Below are 20,278 nucleotides of genomic sequence, written 5' to 3'. Positions count from 1 at the left end.
CTTGGCCTCTGGGCTGTGCGGTTTCCACTTTACTCTGTGACCATGAGAACACTTGAAGAGAAGAGTTCTGAGCACAGGGGTAAGCCAGAGGAATTGTTCGTCCAAGGAAGGAATTAATTCAACCTATGTACTCAGAATCATGGCTCTAGCCAGCTATATGTTGGTTGGATTAGGGAAAGGAGAATGTTGGAGAAAGGGAGATCCATGAGAATATTGCTGCAATTGGATAAAGGGCTCCTGTCTTGCCATTAATGATCATCAGTAAGGAAATGCTAAGTAATCTGGTGCATCCATTACTAATGGAATATTTTGTAATTGGTAAAAAGTAAATCATATATTCACATCTACAGACTTGGAAAGATGCCCATCATGTATAATTCAGTGATAAAAAGCATATTGCAGAGTAATGCATACAAAGGCATCTGATTTATCCATCAGTAAAACCTGTGTGTCTGTGTGCACGCGTGTGTGTGTCTGTGTGTGTGTGTGAGCTTGGTGTCAGTTAGGACCACATAAGCTGTGCTTGAGGTCCCAGGGGCTTACCGCCACAAAGGATTATGACTCTTTCAAATGAACACAGGTCCATGTGGTCAACTGAGGAAATCTGCCTCTCACTTGAGACCAAGACTGGGAAGAGCCCCTAAGTCATGTTTTCATGATTGCCAGAGAGGAGAGGGGGCTTGGTAAGTGGTGCACTAATTTCCACCCACAAGACACCTATGACTTCTTTCCTCACGGCATTTGTCAAAGAGAGTCATATGGCCCCATCTGACTTAGAAGAAAATGCTCAATGCTTCCCAGAAGGAAGAAAGTTAGAAATATTTGGTAATGAGCCCTAATGATTACCAGAAGCATGGAGAATGGGGTGGAATGGGTAAAAACAAGAAGGCTATACACTCTGCTTCCATTGTTGGGGGATGGGGAGAAGAAGGAGTGACAGAAAACTATGGAAGTGTACTTTTTAACATATGGAAAAATAATGAGCCAGCCTAGTGCAAGTAAGGGTGGAAAGGAGCAGACGAACAGATGTAGTTCACTGGAGTCCTAAAGTAAGAAGACATTGTTTTTGAGTGTGGACATAAAGAATTGTCAAAGGTGAGGTGTAAACGTTTGCACCTGGCTTGTTGGGGACGAAGACATCATGGGTAGAATTGCGTTAGCCTACAAGAGGCTTAAGAACATAAAAGAGAAACTCCTACTTTGGAATTTATGGAGCATGGGCACCTGGGTGGCTCCGTTGGTTGGGCGTCTGACTCTTTCAGCTCAGGTCATGAGCTCAGGGTCGTGAGATCAAGCCCCACATTGGGCTCTGCACTCAGCGGGGAGTCTGCTTGAGATTCTTTCTACCTCTGCCCCCCCCCCACACACTCATGTGTGCTCTCTCTCTCTCTCTAAAATAAATAAATAAATAAAAATTTTAAAAAAATTATGGAGCTTGAGGTTCAAGTAGACCAGTGGGAAGATGTGACTGTCTTGCAAAAGGCAAATTGGCAGGCTAAGTTAAGAGAAACACTTCAGATGGTTTTACTGGGATGAGTGCTGCCACCTCAGATATTGTGATAATCCAGGTTTCTGGACAGGGTCTCCATCCTCAGATCAATGGCTCCTCTTTCTTCAGCCTCTGGATAGAGGTACATTCAAGGGGAATCTGTCATGGAAATGTCCCCATGGTAACATGGAAACCCAAGTGCCTGCGTTTGCCTTTTTGGAGCTTCTAACCCACACATTCTTTATGTGCCAAATCCATTTCGGTTTTACATATGGCCTTATTTGAAGTGGCTTTGGGAAGAAGGCTAAAAAAAAATAAATAAGTAGAGCCCTCTGGGAGTCATAGGAAGTGAAGACTATTCCCCCTGTGGGACTTGAACCCACACTTGACTTTCTTCTTTCCCCATCCAGCCTGTGGAGTGCTCCCCAGGTGCCCTGAGCTGAGCTTCTGAAATGCTGCCACTAAAATTCAACACTTGATTTAATATGACTTCCTTAATCGACCTTTAAAAAATTCATTTTGTCATCTAAAAATGAACACTTAGCAGGAGCAACTGTATTTGGAAAACAGAATGTCTATTCTCCATTTGGTTACTGCAGATACGCCTTCGACGTGCTTCCTTTTCAAAGCCCAAAATGTCTGCAGAAGTGTATATTAATTGAAATAATGTGAGAGTTTTTGAGCTGTCCAAAATTAAGCTGTTCAGAAGTTATGATAATTTCAAAGAACTGCTATAGGTTTTTGCATTAGAAGAAAAATGTGTAGTTGTAAAAGAGAGGCTGTTTGTTGTAATTGTAAATTTTGATACCTGAAAATATTCCTTTAATACCTCTTGGAGGATATAGGATTTTGCATTAATGCTATGTGTAGAAATTTGTGTCTTAATTGTGAAAATATTTGGTGGATCTTAGGGATTCCAAAATCAATTTAATTTTCTCAATAAGCCGTGACAGTGCAACAGTTGTTTATCTCATTCTCATTCCTAAAAGAAATTTTTTCTCTAGTTCGGTGGCTGTGAACCAAGGTGATCCTACCCCCTGGGAGACATGTGACAATGTCTGGAGACATTTTCAGCAGTTGGCATAACTTTGAAGAGGGGAATGCCAATGGCATCTACTGGGTGAAGGGCAGGGATGTTTCTATACATCCTACACTGCGCATGGCAGTGTCCATCACAACTCTCTAGCCCCCAGTGTCAATAGTGATGAGGTGGAGAAACCCTGCTTCCCATAATCTGTACCCTTATTCAACATTTAAAAAATGAAACATCTGTTTTAGCTCCTAGTGTGCCAGTATTTAGTATAACTGTCTTCTCTGATAATTTTGCAAAATGCTCATTGTTCTATGTTATTATTTACCATAACTCATGCTGTAAACACAAACTGAAAGTTCAATGTATAGAAATGAAGGGAATATGAGCCTATCTTTGGAACGTGAGCAGTTTTGTAATGATGATTAAAAATCGGTCCAGCTTATTGAAAGAACCCAATATCGGAGCCAAGACGTTGGGCACTTCCTGTGGTTGTCTTGGCAGGAGGGAAGAGTGTTCGCTGTCTTCCCATCTCAGACTTGTAGAAGTGGTCCGTGGGCACTTGTGTCTTCTGTTAGGCCTTCAGCTTCATGAAATTTCCATCAAGGGAGAGCAATATTGCAAACTCTTTACTGAGAACACGTGAGGAGTTAAACCCATGGATTCCTCTTTAGGATTTGACACTGACTTCTTGGGGAATATTGGCCAAGTTCCTCATTTCTCTGGGTCAGTGATACTGCTTTTGGAGAGAGCAGGATGCAGCGAACAGCCCCCTTAGTGCTCTTGTAAAGACTAGATGAGATCACGCATCTGAAGAGTGGGGAAGGGACATGCATGCCAAGTGCTCCATAGATGCATGTCCTAGTTCTGAAATCTGATTTGGGGTTCTAAGAACTCATTCTGTATATTCTCTTCTTGGGAAGATGGAGGGAGGGGACTGCCCCAGTCTGCCCATGTAGATTGGCACCTGGCTCAAGGGGTGCCTCCAAAGAGATGCCTGGTTTCTTTCCATCTATCCTAGGTGTTTTGGTTCATAAACTGTCTAACAACATAACTTTTTCCCATTCTATATAAAGAATAGAAATAGAATGCTAAATAATAATACTTGACTGAAAAACATCTTCATAGTCCTTTTAAAGAGGTAAAATAAAAATATTTACCAGAAAAATCGTATGGCCATGGTGATCTTTTGCCCATATGTTTTGGCCCAAAGTCCCTTATGAATAGACTGAATTGGGAGGAGATGGGCATGAAACAGCTGGTCCATGCCCAACCTAGGCTACCCAAGGAGGATTTCTGGACACATTTCCCCACTTGTGGTGGAATTCTTCTTGGCTGTCATTCTGAGACACCTGAACTTGCAGGATCTTAGAGAAGAGGATATGGGGACCTCACCCCCATTGTCTTGCTGGAGTGGGGCTAGGTACCCCTTCTCTCGGGCAACATCAGCTATAAAGCAATGGCTGATCCACATGACTGTCCCTTCCCCCAGGCTGTCAAGTGCCTGAGAGCTGGGATTCTGCATCCATCCTCTGCCTCCAGAACCTTGCTGCCTCATCCAAGAAGCTCATAAGTGCTTGTCTAGTGAGCAGGTGTTCGGGTTGGAATCCCCTAGAGAAAAGGAAGGGGCACATTTGGGAGATCCAAATTTCCTTTTATGTCGTGCCCCCTGATCTTTCATATGCTCTGTTGTCTGTGATGGTTGTATGCATAGAGCTTACGTGATACCCTCTTGCACAGTGAAATGGTGACTGTTACTTTTCATTGTAATATGTGCGGTGTGGACCCCCGTGTCTATGCAAGAGGGGGAACGAGCGTGAGCCTGGTGTCCTTCCAGGTCTTAGTTTCTTCAGATCCACCAGGAGCAGGGCACACATCCTCCTTGTGAACACATATTTTGACTCACCGTAGAAGAGCTGGCAAGCTGTCTCTGTGCCCTTCCAGCTGCGCTGGGATTTGGGGTTCCTTGTGAAGCATGGATCACTCTGAATGTGGGACGAGTTCTTCCCTTAGCTTCGCTTCTGTTCTTGAGTGAAGAGCCGTGTGGCAGAGCTCACCAGATGCCACTCTTCTGTTTCCCTGACCTTGGCTCTTCCCACTTGATTTATCACCTTTTCATCCTTCTCCATGTCCTTCTGTCTCTGCTGCTTTTGAAATGAAAATGGCCTGTTTTATGACCTACTAAACCATTTTACTTTCATTCCAAATCTTTCTCTGAGCTTTCATATTGATTTATTTTTTATCGAGGAGACATTCATGTAACATAAATTAGCCGTTTGAAAAGGAAGAATTGGATGGCATTTAGTACGTTCACGGTGTTGTGCAACAAACACCTGCATCCAGTTCCAGAAAGACTGTCATCACCCAAAAGGGAACTCTGCTCCTATCAGGTAGTTACTTCCCACTTCCCCTTTATAGCCCCTGCCAGCCTCCACTTTGTTTTCTGCCTCTGTAGATTTATTTATTCTAGATAGCTCACAGAAATGGAACCTTACGATGGGGGGTCTTTTGCCCTAGCTATATTCACTTAGCATAATGTTTTTGAGGTTCCTCCATGTGAAAACACCTATCCATACTTCCTTTCTCTGGCTGATTAGTACTCCACTGCCTAGGTGCACCACAGGCTGCTTATCCGTTCCTCCACTGGTGGACATTTGTGTTGTTAACACCTTTTGCCTATTGCGAATAGTGCTATTACGTATTACGAACGTGTGTCCATGCATTGGTTTGAGTACCTGTTTTCAGTTCGTTAGGGCATAGACTTGAGAATGGAATCTCTGGGTCATATGGTAATTGTGCATTTCACTTTTTGAGAAACTGCCAAACTGTTCAGTTTCCTAACAGCTGAACCATCCCTAAGCTGTTTCATTTTGTTTGTTACATGGCCACACTGTTTCTACTTTCCAGCTCCCAGCTCCCCCGGATAATACCTGTCCGTCCTCCATGGGTCTCCGGAAACAGTTTGAAACAGAACTCAGGAATCCAGATATGCGTGCTGAAGTGTGGATACGAAACCCAGGGAGTTTAGGACCCCCTTTGCATCCAGATCCAGAAAGTGCTCAGAGTTACCTAATGTCTGCAGTGGGTTGGGTCTCAAAACTGGAAATCCCCCAATTTTGGAAAAGGACGATTTTTCTTCCTCATGATAGTTAGTCCTTCATTGTAATCCATTGGGTTTGTCTGAACACGCTGTCTTGTTTTATCATAATCCCACTCTCTAAATGGGTGCTGGTCATGGTGTTTGGTGCAGCCATTAATGGGAAGGAGAGGGGGAGCAGTGGGGGAATGGGGACCCTCTGTGACTCTCCCTGTTCTTTTCCCATAGGTATCGTTCTTCCTCTTCATCATCTTCGTGGTGTACACCATGCTGCCCTTCAACATGCGAGACGCCATCATTGCCAGCGTGCTCACCTCCTCCTCCCACACCATCGTGCTGAGCGTCTGCCTGTCGGCCACGCCAGGGACCAAGGAGCACCTGGTCTGGCAGGTGGGTGCGCCTCACCTCTGCTGGCCCTCACCACCCCACCCTGCGTGCCAGGGGTGCCGTGTGCTGGTTCAGGGTGGGGCTGTTGGTACCTGGCAGGTGCTCAAGCTCTGCTCTCTGCTGTGGACTCCATTGTTTCTGGTGGGTAGCCAGCCACACCTGCCTCCATTAGTGGAATCCACACTTAGCCATCAGCATCAGTGAAAATTAGAAATGGTGGTTCCATCTTGCGGATTGCTGAATGGTGGTATGATTGTGAGGCTTACAAGCTATTCTATTTTAGCACTTTTATTTTTAGAGTGAAAATAACTTACACAATTAAATTCATAATTCTCCCCCACCTCTCTCCACCTGGATATCTAAAACCCCTTCTTCACGGAGGAGAAAAGATTGCTCCATTTCCTAATCTGGCAGGTCCAAGGGCATGAAAAAGGTCTTTAAAATGCCACGACAGCAAATTTAGCTTTACTAATAAATGTCATTTCAAAGAAGCCATTGTATTTAATTAGTTGAAAGCATTTAAAAAAGCGATTTGATTTCCTATGTACATCCGCACCCTCATCCGTACCTGAGGGTCAGTGGTTTGGAGTTATTCCTGAGTTCCTTTTTTTACCTGGAACAGGTATGACTAATTTTGTTTTATTAGACTCAAACATTTAAGAAAAGCAGCCATGGTGTAAAATGCGGGAGGCACTGACAGAATTGGTGAACGAACAACACTGCCGTTGAAAAGGGGATTTTAGACGTGGCTCACGTGAGCCCCGTGGGGTCTGAGAACCCAGTTTGTCATTCAGTTGATGGAATGCTTTATTTGGAATCTTGAAATGGAACTGGAGGCTTATCCTTGGCTGTCTAGTAATCCCTGAGTTGGAAAGCTCTCTAGGGATCCCTTTTCTCAATATTCCTCTCCTAGAGCTCATAACACAGCGTTCAGTAAGCCCTGCATTCGTGAGACGTCCTTTGTTGGCACTGTGCAAGTGAGCGCCCTGGCCCTGTTCCTGCGCGGTGGGCCGCAAGCCCAGGGGTCCTGCGCGGTGGGCCGCAGGCTGACGTGATTGTGTGCCGTGGGCCGCAGGTTCACGCGGGCGGGCTCAGACCAGGAGGCAAGCCTCATCCTTGGGTGCACTGCCTGTGAATGACCGGAGTAGCCTGTACCTCCCGGGATGCACAGGGAGACTGGTCAGGAACTAATCAAATGGAAGGAAGAAGGTGGTGGTTTAGGAAAAGAAGAAACAATCCAGCTGTGCCTGGGGACAGGTGGGGAACGTGTTCCTTCTTACCGGAGCGCTGTCCTGGCTTTGCTTCCATCTGCTGCATGGCAATTTCCCTTGAAGGTATTTATGGGACATTTCTCCTTTCTCTCGTAAATTCACTTTGCTATTCTCCCTGTAATGGGGCCTGGGTGGTGGGTATGTTTTTGCAGGAGGAAGGAGTATGTAAGCTGCTCCACCAGCTGACAGTATGAAAATCACTGTGGGAAAGTCCTCGCCACACGGGCATCAGGACTGTCGAGCGTGTTTTCAGGGCTTATGTCACCTTCCTGGTTTTAGGCTCCCCTGGAAGACATCCCTTGAACATGTTGTACCTGTCCTTCTGCCCCTTCATGAATAAATAGTGTCTGTGGGGCAGGTATAATAGAAAAAAAAAATATCTGGGAAATGAGGATTAAGATACATGCCTGTAATGGGGTGCCTGGGTGGCTCAGATGGTTAAGCATCTGCCTTCGGCTCGGGTCATGATCCCAGGGTCCTGGGATAGAGCCCCATGTCCAGCTCCTGGCTCAGGGGGAGCCTGCTTCTCCCTCTGCCTCTCCCCCTGCTCGTGCTCTCTCTCTCTCTGTGTGTCTTGAATGAATAAATAAAATCTTGAAAAAATTAAAAAAAAAAAGATACATGCTGTAAAGATTAAATGGGGTTAAAAATAGGTGGCGGGGTAAAGACCCTGGTTTATTCTAGGTCATTACATATTGTAGTGGGTTTGGTCTTTTAAAGCATTTTTAGTTTCTTCCATTCGTTAAAAAAAATTGGGAAAGAATGCAATCTTAAATATTTAATTACTCAATTTTCAAAACACACAAAGGCAGATAATTCTTATCAGTGGACAGCCAGAGATGGGATAATTCTGGAATAGCAGAAAGAAGACAAGCTTTTCATTCCACATATTTCATAGAATAACATTGAAAGGAGCAAAAGAACGGAATGTCAGTTTTTCCTTTCTTCATAAGTAATTTCACAGTGATTCCAAGATACAGGAAAGACAGAAGATGCTGACAGATTAAAAATGGAAGGTCATTGGTAAATGTCAGAGTAATGAGAAAAAGACCTCTAAATACCTTTGGCCACTGTAGATTATAGGACATACAACCTACAAATAGCGCTGGTTTGTCATGTGAGAAGAACACTTAACTGAGTTCTGTTTATTTTATTTTATTTTATTTTTTATTTTATTTATTTTATTTATTTTATTTTATTTTAGAGAGAGATTGACAGCACGAGCGGGGGTGGAGGAGTAGAGGGAGAGGGAGAGAGAGAATCTTAAGCAGGCTTCACACCCAGGATGGAGCCAGATGCAGGGCTCCATCTCACAATCCTGAGATCATGACTGGAGCCGAAATCAAGAATCAAATGCTTAACCTACTGAGCCACCCAGGACCCCCACTTAGTTCTGTTTATGAACCGTGTACATAAATTAGAATGCTATAGATTAGGTGGTTATATTCCTGCAGTGTAATTGTTTAAGTCAAAACTACATAAAATAAAAGATACTGGTTTCCTATAAAAAGGTTTGCCCATGAGTGATGATCAGTATTACCCTGCCTTCCAAGCCATCAAAGAAGGAATGCATTTTATTTAGCATGGATCTGTATTAAGAATATTTGTTCACTTAATTTTTTGAACATTGGCAATCCATCAATAGCACCAAAATGCTGACATCATAGAAAACCCTATTCCCTTCCATGGTGATTAACAGAGTTCATTTTTCTCAGGAAATTTATTTTCCCAGCATTTGACTTGAAGTAGAATTCAGCTTCAGGCTATGCTCTGTCACTGAACTGAGGAAATTTAGTTAATAACTGAAAATCATGAATGGTAATTTCTAATGCATTTAAACATAAAGTATAATCCCTAACAGCTTTTTTAACTTTTATTTTGACACAATCACAGACCCATCAGTAAGTTCTAAATCTAATACAGATAATTTTTTTTTTCCTAGTCCATTGAAAGATGGATTGCCAATCTGATGTCCCCTTGCCTCTAAATGCTTTAGGCTGCATTTCCTACAGTGCCATTCTACTTAACCATAATGCAACCGACAAAACTGGGAAATTCACATTGCTCTGCTGCTGCCATTCAGATTCCTCCAGCTTCCCCAATAACGTCGTTTCTAGAAAAGGGCCCAGATCAGAATCCTGCAATGTTGCAGTGTGTTCTCAAGTCTCTTTGGTCTCCTTCAGTCTGGAGCGACTCCTTAGTCTCCCCTTGGCTTTCAAGATCTTAACACTTTTGAAGATTACAGACCAGGTATTTCATCAAATGTCCTTCAGTTTCAGTCTGTCTGATGTTTCCTCAAGAATAGATTCAGGCTATGCATCTTTGGCAGGAATCACAGAAGTGATGGTGTGTTCCCATCATGTTCTGTCAGGATCTCATTATTTATGTTGGTCATTAGTGTGATGGTGTGTCCACCAGACTTTCCCACTTTGGGATTACTCTTTGTTACTAAGACGTATTTTGTGGAAATGTACTTTGAAACCAGGCAAATATCCTGTTTTATTTACTTGTTGATGTCTACACGCTCTTGTGTTTCTCTGTTCTATACAGTGGGTTATAAGCCACGACCATCACTGTTTATTTTGATACCTGTATGGGCTCAGATTTGTCCCACGGGTGCCCCTTCAAGCTGGCTTCTGTACCTTTTTTGATGTGTCCCTCTCACTCTTAGAGCACTTCCTCACTTTCACTTTTCTTGGTCCAGCCTGCAGCCTGTACATGCTTTCTCATGCTTTCCCTGCCATGGCTCTGAAATCCACCATCTCTCCGAGGAGCTGTGGGTCTTTTTCTTGAAGAATGGCACTTGCAAGCAAGATCTGGGCTTCAGGTCTTTCCATTCCCACTTGGTTGTCAGTACTCCCAAGGCAAGGTTCACACGCATCTACACCTACATCTACTTTTATCTATGCTTCCATATTAAGTACCATGACTTCACACTGGTATTTTCAACCCGCCATGGGTTCCATGCCAGTTTTTTCCCTTTCCATTGTAACTCCTTGACAATGTAGTTCCCATGATCCTTAATATATTTATTTATTGGATCAATCCTGGTATGGAACCAGTCTCCTATCTCAGTTCCCGCCCCTACTGCCACACAGGTGCCTTCTCACTTCACCCAAATTCCCTTCCCCTCACACATGCCCCCCTTCCCTGGCTCAGGCTCTGACACCTCATCCCTATGAGGTCCCCTCTCCCAACTGGGGCTCTGTCCTCTGTGTTTTCCCCATTGTAGACTCTTCTGGGACCCAGCCCAGCTTTATCACTGTGGGCGAGTTTAGCTTCCCTGGTCCCCTGTAGGTGCAGCTGTTTCTTCCTCTGCCTGATGGCTGGGGGCTGAGTTATTCAGGAGAGAAGGAGGGGTGCCTGGGTGGCTCAATCGGTTGGGCGTCCAGCTCTTGATTTCAGCTCAGGTCATGATCTCAGGGTGGTAAGATTGAGCCCTGCTCATGCTCCATGCTCAACAGAGAGTCTGCTTAAGGTTCTCTCTTACCCTCGCCCTCTGCCCCTCCCCCCCTGCTCGTGCACATGCACACCATCGCTTTCCCTCTCTCTCTCCCTCTAAAAGAAATTAAATAAATAAGTAACTAAATAAAATTAAAAGGCCCCATTCAGGAGAGAAGGAAAAGGACAAGAGGAGCAGGAGGAGAGGATGGGGCAAGGAAATGGAAGAGAAGGAACACATTTTGAGCAGGGTTTACTTGTGGAAGAGAAAGAGATTCTTTTCAGCGGCTTTCTGTGATCCCCTTTGTCCTAGTCTCTCAACTTTTCTTGCAACTTCTTCGTCTTTATTTTCCTAACTGGGTTCCAAAGGACAGTTTTTCTGGAATCTGGGACGATCCTTAAATATCAGGAAACTTAGAGAAGAGCAGTTTTATGTGGTCTGTGTAAGAAGAATGTATTTTTATTTTTTAAAGATTTATTTATTTATTTTAGAGGAGAGGGGCAGAGGGAGAGTGAGAGAGAGAGAAAATCTCAAGAAGACTTCCTGCTGAGCGAGGAGCCCAACACGGGTCTACATCTCATGTCCCTGAGATCATGACCTGAGCCAAAATCAAGAGTTGGATGCCTAACCGACTGAGCCACCCAGGCGCCCCAAGAAAAATATATTATTATTTATCAATCATAAATTTTGTGTGAGCACCAAAAGTCCTTAGCAATTGGTGGTTAACTAGAAAATAAGAAGTTCCCTCATATTAGTAGGAGAGCCTGCATTTGACTCTGAGAGCAGCAAGGAGTCCTTTTTGTTTATGGCTATATCCAGGCCAAGGGAGACCGAGGTTAGGAAAACAGCCTGAAACCTCCCCCCATCGTGCTGTGGTACTGCCTTCTGCTTGAGCCCAGGGGTGAGGGTGGCAGTTGCTCAGCTCTGAGACAAGATTGGGAGGCTGAGCAGAAACCTTGCCTCCCAGACAGGGACAGTGGATCCATCGCTCAGGAGCCTTGGTCCAGCCTGCAGCCTGTACATCTCAGATGTACCTGCTGTCTCTTCACCGTTTGCCAGTCAGCATCCCTGCCTGCAGGGTACTGAACCACCCTCAAGGAATTGCCAAATGGCCCTGTTTATTTATCATGATTACATTTTCTAACCTGAAGCTCACTTACTTTTCCTATATTTTCATTTCCTTAATATTCATACCACATTCTAGATTTTCATGTCATGGATCTTTTATTTTCCTATGAGACAAGAAGGAATTTGAATATAGATTGATGTACACAAGCCAGGTATATGGGAATCCGTATTTATTAAAGAAGATAAGCTAAGGAGTGCTTATTGATTTTTAACAGGGTTACTCATATTTCTGGTAAATGTTACAGGATTCCTTTAGGCAGTGGATACTTTGGTATATTTATGATACAGTTTGAAAAACAATTTTAGTTTGGACCTAAAGTGGAAAACAAACCCGTCATCTGTGGCAAGAGTGTAATCAGGAGTAATGCAGCTTTGTTATGCAACTGATTCCTCTTCAGCATAATTCAGGAACTGTATACTGGCATCTGGAATTAAATTGCATTTAGGATCTAATCTGAGAAGCTCAAAAGGAAAATAGCAGGTTACCAGCTGCCCGGTTTCTGGCTCTGGAGGAGACTAATTGTTGAGAATTTGGATCTCCCTTGCTACTGTTTTGTCTTTGGAGAAGTGCAGGATATTAATATTTTCCACAAAAGCGAAGGAAGGAGACTGTACCACTATTCATTTCGTGTAGCATCTAGCTACAAATTGAGTATGATCTGTATCCCATTTTAGCAAGCTATCACTTATGGGTTCTAAAGACATTGTGATTTGGAAAGAGTCGGGGTAAGCATGGAAAAGAGCCAGAAATAAGAAAGTGTCTGATGTGACTAAATCCTGAAGCAAATCTAAAGGCACTCCACATCCCTCTCTCCTTGTTCCCTCCTTGTCCTTCCCCAGCCCCACAGGAATCCCTACCTCTCCTTTAAATGGCAGGAGCTTCACACCATCATCCCACCAGAGAGTTTGGTGGAAAGAGTGAACAACATAATTCACACTTTCCTGCAGGGCATCCTATTGCTTTAAAAATGCTCTGGCACTTTCTAGAATGAAATGGCAGGAATACTCAACAGAGAACTTTCCTGTTGATAATTAATCATTTTACCATGATGATGGAATGAGACCTAGGTTTATTTTTCAACATTAGTGAGGCTATTTTGAGGAGGGAGTAGAAGGAACAGAAGTAAAGGGGAGCCCTATTAGACCATGAGTTTTGTCTTGGAAATTTGATCAAAGGAGCAGGAAAAAAGAAGGACTTCTTGAAAATGAACAATGCCGGTTGGTCCCCCTTCAGTGGTCTGTATCCTCTCCTGGATTCTGTCATTGGAGCTCTGTGCGCCCTGTTCATTCAAAGCACTGGATTCATATCAAATATGATACATTACAGATCTATTACAGGTTGACTAGCATACTCACTGATTGGTATCTCGACAGGTGATTTTCCTCACGTGTTCTCCAACCCAGGCAACCGTGTTCCATTGTATACAAAAATCGGAGGCTCTGGGGCTCCTTGGGTGGCTCAGTCGTTAAGCGTCTGCCTTCGGCTCGGGTCATGATCCCAGGGTCCTGGGATCGAGTCCCACATCGGGCTCCCTGCTCGGGAAGTCTGCTTCTCCCTCTCCCACTCCCCCTGCTTGTGTTCCTGCTCTCGCTATCTCTCTGTCAAACAAGTAAATAAAATCTTTAAAAAAAAAAAAAATCGGAGGCTCTGTCCATTCCAAGTGTTTATTGTTGAGGATAATTTGTGAAAGATACTGATTCTAATCATTTATTAACCCATCTATAATTGCTCTTCAAAACCCCTGGAAGACAATAAGAAAATCAGCACTCCTAGGGTGAGTCACACAGGACTCCTTCCTTGTACTTGCAGGATGAATGATGGATTTGCTGACTTGTATGAACTTGAGAGAAAAGTATATCTACAGCTTGACTTGAGCAAGAATTTCATCATGGTTCCAAGGGATCTCTTTAAAGAGTAGAGAAACCCAATGATTAGGTGCAGCAGAGAGAGGATGTACACACAGTCCCTGGGAGACAGGCCTGGAGATGTTCCTAGTTATCTGTAGTGCGGGAATAGTAATAATAGCTTCTTCTGAGGGCAGCAGACATGATTAAATGAGATAAAAAATGAAAAGGAGTTACCTGGGCCAGGTGCATGGTTAGTGCTCATAACCATCAGGTATTAATAATAACGATGGCTTTGGTGATGTACCTGCAGCATTTTCATTATGTTTGTGGAGTGTGTCAGACCTGGCAGGCTGGGAGCAGAGAGAAGAGATGTACTTTCTGTCTGTTTTTACAACAATAATCACAGCATGCCCTCTCTGAGAATAATGTGCATCAATTTTTGCCTCTCCTAGGAGATGTGAGATCTTGCTCGCCAGACACACTGGGTTAATCATTTTTGATATCCTTCTCAAGCAGCTCGTGAGTGTTTTGACGTGGCAGAGAGTGCAGGCTGGTGGACAGAGCAAGCACTTTGGTCTCAGATAGACTCAGTTAGGATTCTGTTGCTCCCCACTTTATAGCTGTGTGCGGTGCTCATGGAGCAGGACCACCCAGAGACCCCTCAAGGAAAGACTTGTTGTCCACCTCTTGGGGGTGTTGTTGGCAGCTGACTTTCAGCCCTTAGACTCTTTAAGGCTGTCTCAGCTGCATAGAGCTGCCAGCACAAGGTTATGTCTTTTCAAGGATGGCCTGCATCCGTGACTGCTTGTGGTGGGCATATAGATTCTATCCAGTCTGGACCACTGCAGGGCAACGCTGGTGGCCATGTAAACTCTGGAGTTTCTGTGGGTTTCTCTAAAGTGGGCCTGCATCACAGCTCGCTTTCTGCCTCTGCTTATTAGTCCGGCTTCCTTCCCTCCCCACAGCCATTGATCCCAAGGGCGCTCCCTCATAAACATTGAACTCTGTCTCAGAATGTGCTTCCTGAAAGACCAGCCTGCAACACTGCATGAACTTGGACTAATTCTTTAGTTTACTCAGTTTTCATTACTGTAAAATGGTGGCAGTAACAGGGACTGCCCTGGATAGTTGCTGGCCTTGGTGCTGATTCAGTGAACTAGCATGTCTGAAGAACCAGTTATCAAACGGGGCTTAATAAATAGTAGACAAGCAACAGTGATGTATTTTGCTAAGTTTAAATGATTTTTACAGAAACTAAGAGTAATGGGACATAAAAATATTTTTGGGAAATGTGTCAATAAGCAGATTCCCAAATGGCCTATGGAATTGAGTAGGGCAAGAGTTGGATTATACATGAGCAAATCCCTCAGGGCAAAGGTCTGGACTGGTTGACCATTCCTCAGTGTGCCCACCCAGACTCAAGGCAGTGAGCTTCATCCTGCTGAGATACTAGAAGCCCACCCTCTACTAATGAGTGATTTGGAAGTTTTGCTAATGCCTGAGGATCTGAGCTCCTGTGGGTTAATGGAATGCCTGGTTTTGGAAATCTCTGAGTTAGAGCTCACTCCTTGTCAAGAGTGAGAGGGAGAAGTACAAGAGGAGACATTTATAGGGTCACTTTGAGTAGGACATCTTGGGCTTCTGTGCCATCCTTTCTCTGGAGTGTCTTGTTCTCTGGAGAAGCCTGCTCTTGTTCCCCAGCCAACCTTGGGGGTTGCGATTTTACCCCACTCAGAACAGCCACGTGGTTTAAGGTGGATCTGGCCATCCAGTGTGTCAGTTCTGTCGTTAGAGGGACCTGCACCAGTACAGCTCTGTGTCTTTGTATCACTTGTACCACCCCCAGCTGAGGGGTGGCGCAACTGTAACAAAAAGTACCACCAACATGGGTGCTGAAAACAACAGCACTTTCTAAACTGTGAAATGTATTCTCTCGCAGAAGTCAAAATCATGGTGTTGGCAGAGTCATTCCCTCTAGAGGCTCCGAGGGAGAATGCGTCCATGCCTTTCTCTAGCTTCTGGTTGTTGCTAGCTGCTCTTGGCATTCTTTGGTGTTGGGCTTCAAAATTCCACTCTATGTGTCCATCTTCAAATGGCCTTCTTCCCTTTGTGTCTCTGCATCTCCACCCCTTCCATCTCTTACAGAGACACTGGTCATTGTCTTTAGAGCCCTACTCTGAATTCAAGATGATCTCACACAACATTCTTAACATGATTAACCTCTGCAAAGACCCTTATTTCAAAAAAGGTCATATTCTGAGGTTACCAGTAGGGGAGCTTTAGGGGCTTCTCTCCAGCCCACTAGAGATACCAACATCCACAACTGAACTCTGGCTCCACTCCGCTCCTGGCACAGACTGGTGCAAACCCTCCATGTAGTCTCTGAGCCAGTGGCTGTGGGGTTCCCCTTCCTTTGCCTGCTCAGATACGACTAAGCTCTGTGGTGCATGACATAGCAAGATACCTTGTTGGAAGATATTCATGGTAACACATAGGAAAGTAAAGCAAAACGAGGAGAATTTAGAGTGAGGAGACATCAGGAAATTCCACCGTCGTTTAAACAAAACTGTCACATCCAGAGGGCAAGCACCAAGGATTCCTCAGGAATGGTTGCAGGTAGGTAGGGCAACTAAACATCAGCCATTGACTCATTGTCCCCATTTTTAAAAATCGGTGATGTGGTCATTTTTTAAAAAGTTGAGAGAAGGATTTCTAAAGGTTTCCAGTGAATACACTTCTTCCGACAACTTGTGAATTCTCTCATTGCTTATAGTAACTTTTTATTTGATCTTCTTAGGTTTTCCAGATGGATAATCACGTAATTTTCAAGTGAATTTCCATTTTTAGAGTTTTAATTTTCTTTCCAATTGCCTTGCCTAGTACCTTCAGAAAAAATTAACATTAAGGTGGTGGTAGGAGACACAGTTACCCATTTGTTTTGTTTTGTTTTGTTTTTTATATAGTAGGATTGATGTCTGTCCTTTAATCAATATGTTGGCTTTTGGGTTAAGTAAGTTTTATAATTTGAAGGAAGTAACCATCTATTCCTACTAGAGAGGTCTTATTTTCTCTTTTGTTTTTCTTTAAAAATGGATCTTGAATGTATTAAAAGATAGTTTTTGTCGCCTTGGGCAGGATTGTATGATTTTTCCCATTGTGTAATATTGAACATTCTTGAAATTTTGGAATTAACTCAATAGGTCATATTCATCTATTTGATGCTTGATTCCTTTGGCCAATAAGTTATGAAAGATTTTGCATTTATTTTGATTGTAATAAGAGCAAACAAGCAGCACTGGCCTTGGGCCAGGGGTGGTTCTGAGTGCTCTACTCATGTATGAGTACCTTTCATCCCAAACATTCCTGTAGATTAGACTAGATTAGATCAGATGCCATTCCCCTTTCTTTCCTATGAAAATTCTTCTGTTTAGATTTACTTTCTCTTCTAGAGTTTGTTTCTGTCAAAGGTATTTTCTTATAAATACAGTCTCTTTCATCCAAGCTTTCAGTGATTTTCATAGTGTTGAGTAATCTCTCTTCCTGGTTTTAATTACCTCTGTATCTGTGTTTGCTTCAATTATTCCCTGGTTACTTTCTTATTCTTGAGATTTTCCCTTTCTCTGTTAATTCCTGATTCATCTCTCTAATGTTTTGTTCATTTTACTTTTATTTCTCCAAAGAATGAGTTGTGGATATATTTATTACTTTTATTAAGGGATGTTGTGGATATATTTATTACTTTTATTAAGGGATTTTTTTAGTTCAGTTTTTTGCTTTGTTAATTTCTTCCAGTAGTTTTTCTTGGGTTTGTTTTGATTTTGCTTGCTTATTTATTTACTTTTTATTCCTAACTTCTTGTGTTTGATGCTTAAGCCATTTATTTATTTATATTTTCTCTCTTGTTTCTTTATATAAGTATTGACTGGCTACAGATTTTCCTCTAAAACCTGCTTTAGCTCCATGCCTTATATGTGCCTATCATCATTATTTTCTAGATATTTTGCTAATTTAGTTTGAGTTTATTTTTTACGTAGAGAAACTTTAGTGTCCCCTCCCCACTGAGCCCCTGGGGATGGAGGATTTTTCTTTTCTCTCTTAGTTATTTTAGGGTTTTTTTGTTTGTTTGTTTGTTTTTTGCATTGAGATTAGACAATTTTCTATGTTATTTCTACTTTTTGGAATGTATTGAAGTCATTGGTAGTCAAAGGCCAGCCTGAAGTTTTCTTTTTCTTTACTACAGAATTGATCTTTCTGCCTGGATGCCCTCCGGACCCCCTTATTTTTGAAGTCTAGCAAGTTTACTGTGATTTGAAGTTTTATTGATACTTTTAGCTTCAGTTTCCATTTTCTAGAATTCTTTTAAGATGAACACTGTTACTATGAATGCTGAATGTTCTTGAGGTGCCTGGCTGGCTCAGTCAGTAGAGCATGCATCTCTCAATTTTGGGGTTGTAGGTTTGAGCCCCAGGTTGGGTGTAGAGATTACTTAAGAATAATGAGGTCATTCCTTCTGGAGACTAGCCTCCCGAATGTACTGAATGCAGGAGGCTCCCACTAACATTCCTACAGTTCCAAACCAGGGACTTGGCCTTCATGCATCTGGGTGGGTCCCTCACCCTGGATAGGTACCTCTCTACTTCCTTTCTGACATCTGCAGACTCCTCCATGAGGGCCCTCTTATGGTGTCTTTCCTTGGCTTCCTACCACTGAGCCCTGCGTGTTTTAGGTAGTCCTCACACGTGCTTGGAGTTTGGAGGTTCTATTGATCTACTAATTTTGTTGAAAATATAAATTACATGTGTATTTCCCATGCTCTTTGGTGTTACGAATAATTTCTAGGAAAAGAAGAAATGTTATCTTTGTGGGTCAAAATGGAAGTGTTTAGTTTTTAATCTTTTCTTTGGTTTCTTTAAAATTTCACCTTCAGTGCCATGTCTAAGCCTCAAACTCTAGATCAAGATGGTAACCAAAGATGGGAAGGGGAAGAAGAAAAGATAGAGACTAACTAGAGTTTTATTACCATATGGAATATTTTTCTAAGATTCCTAGCCATGAGTTGTATTAGTCAGCTCAGGCTGCTATAACAAAACACCACAGACTGAGTGGTTTAAACAACAGATATTTATTTTCTCACAGTTCTGGATGTTGGAAGTCTGAGATCAGGGTGCCAATATGCTTGGGTTCTGGCAAGAGCTACCTTTTTGCTGTGTTCTCATATGGGAGGGAAGAGGGTGCTGGGGAAGAAAGGGAGAAAGAGAGGGAGAGGGAAAAACGACGAGAACGAGTGTCCATGCTCTTGCGTCTCTTCTTATAAGGACACTAAAATCTAAGCAGATCAGGGCTCCACCCTTATAATGTGAATTACTTCCTTTATTCCAAATACAGTCATGTTGGGGGTTAGACCTTCCACATATGGATTGGGGGCGGGGCTACAGTTCAGTCTAGCAGTTGCCTTGCCTGGCTTACTATGTTTTGCAGGTCTGAGTCTCAGCGTGGTGTGTAGGACCTATCCTGCAAGTCTTAAGCTCTAACCCCTGAGCACTCCTGTTCTTCATTTCTCTTTTCAAATTGCTCTGCCAGGAGGCAGACAGATGCGGAACAGAGGCAGAGTCCAGGTGGTGAAGCGGTCCCTGTCCTCAGCCGCAGTGTGACAAGTGGGCATCCCTTGTCTGGAGGTGGGGGCTGCCTCCCTGTTCCCCATGTCCATAAGCATCCTGCTCTTTGCTCTTGCTGTCTTCTGCAGGAATCATCCCATCCCATTTCAGTGTGCTTCTTTGTCTGTGTGTCCTTCTGTTGCACATTCCTGGGGTTTTGAGGTGAGCTTCTGATGTCGGTGGCAGGAACTAAAGCTTTTTAATATGCTTATTTGTCCCAGCACCGAGGGTACATGCTGTTAACTGATTGCATGCATGAATATGCCCGTGAGGGGCTGAATGAATGGGCACGCAAACACATACCCAAATGTAAGCATCTCGGTGCCTTTGATATCACCGAATCAGGAGAATAATGGGCAGTTCCTCCTTGTTGCACCATCTGCAGTCATGATGCTGAATGTAGAGTCGGTGCGGTGGTGGCGTCCTTTAGAGAGAATCGGGAGGAGTGACCACAGTCCCAATAGCCTTGAACCTCTGTGTTCTCTTGTTCTCAAAATCAGTCAGATCTTCACATGGAGTTTTAATTCCTTCCTGAGCTCTTCCCATTTACAGTATTATAGAGGAATCTGAGGAAAGATACAAAGATGGTTGAGGAACTAGGAAACAGGATATAGAAAGAGAAGTTCAAGGACATGGGATGACTTGTCATGGCAGGAAAAGGAGACAAAATTGAACTGGCTCCAGTGATGTTAACATTGATACATAGAGAGTCCAATAGCCCCTGTGAGCTTTGTCTCTGCGTCTAGCGATCACCTTATTTTAGCTGTTTAGACAGAGAGGGTCCCCAATTTGCTTTCCTATTCATACAGAAATGAAGACATTTTCAAAAGTCCTGAAGACACAGAGATGATCTGCCTTACACATAGCTCAGGAAGTTTGGTCCATGAAGTACTTAGTGCTGTAAGCTATGGGTTATACTTCAATCTAAACCT

The 20,278-nt window shown here is 43.3% G+C and overlaps 1 protein-coding gene across 1 annotated transcript in view; it reads left to right on the top strand.

Annotated features, from left to right (window-relative positions):
* The window catches only part of ADCY2 (adenylate cyclase 2), a 388,875-nt gene that overhangs the window by 105,797 nt on the left and 262,800 nt on the right, over positions 1–20,278 (top strand). The window contains exon 3 of the mRNA XM_045863676.1: positions 5,845–6,006. Coding sequence (XP_045719632.1) covers positions 5,845–6,006 — 162 coding nt within the window. The remainder of the gene's footprint in view (positions 1–5,844; positions 6,007–20,278) is intronic.

The sequence above is a fragment of the Mirounga angustirostris genome, unplaced genomic scaffold (genome assembly GCF_029215605.1).
Source record: "Mirounga angustirostris isolate CCGP_5_RB_7025 unplaced genomic scaffold, mMirAng1.0.hap1 SCAF_7, whole genome shotgun sequence".
NCBI classification, from domain to species: domain Eukaryota; kingdom Metazoa; phylum Chordata; class Mammalia; order Carnivora; family Phocidae; genus Mirounga; species Mirounga angustirostris.
Note: the sequence above shows the minus strand (reverse complement) of the source record. Positions and strands in the feature narration are given on the sequence as shown.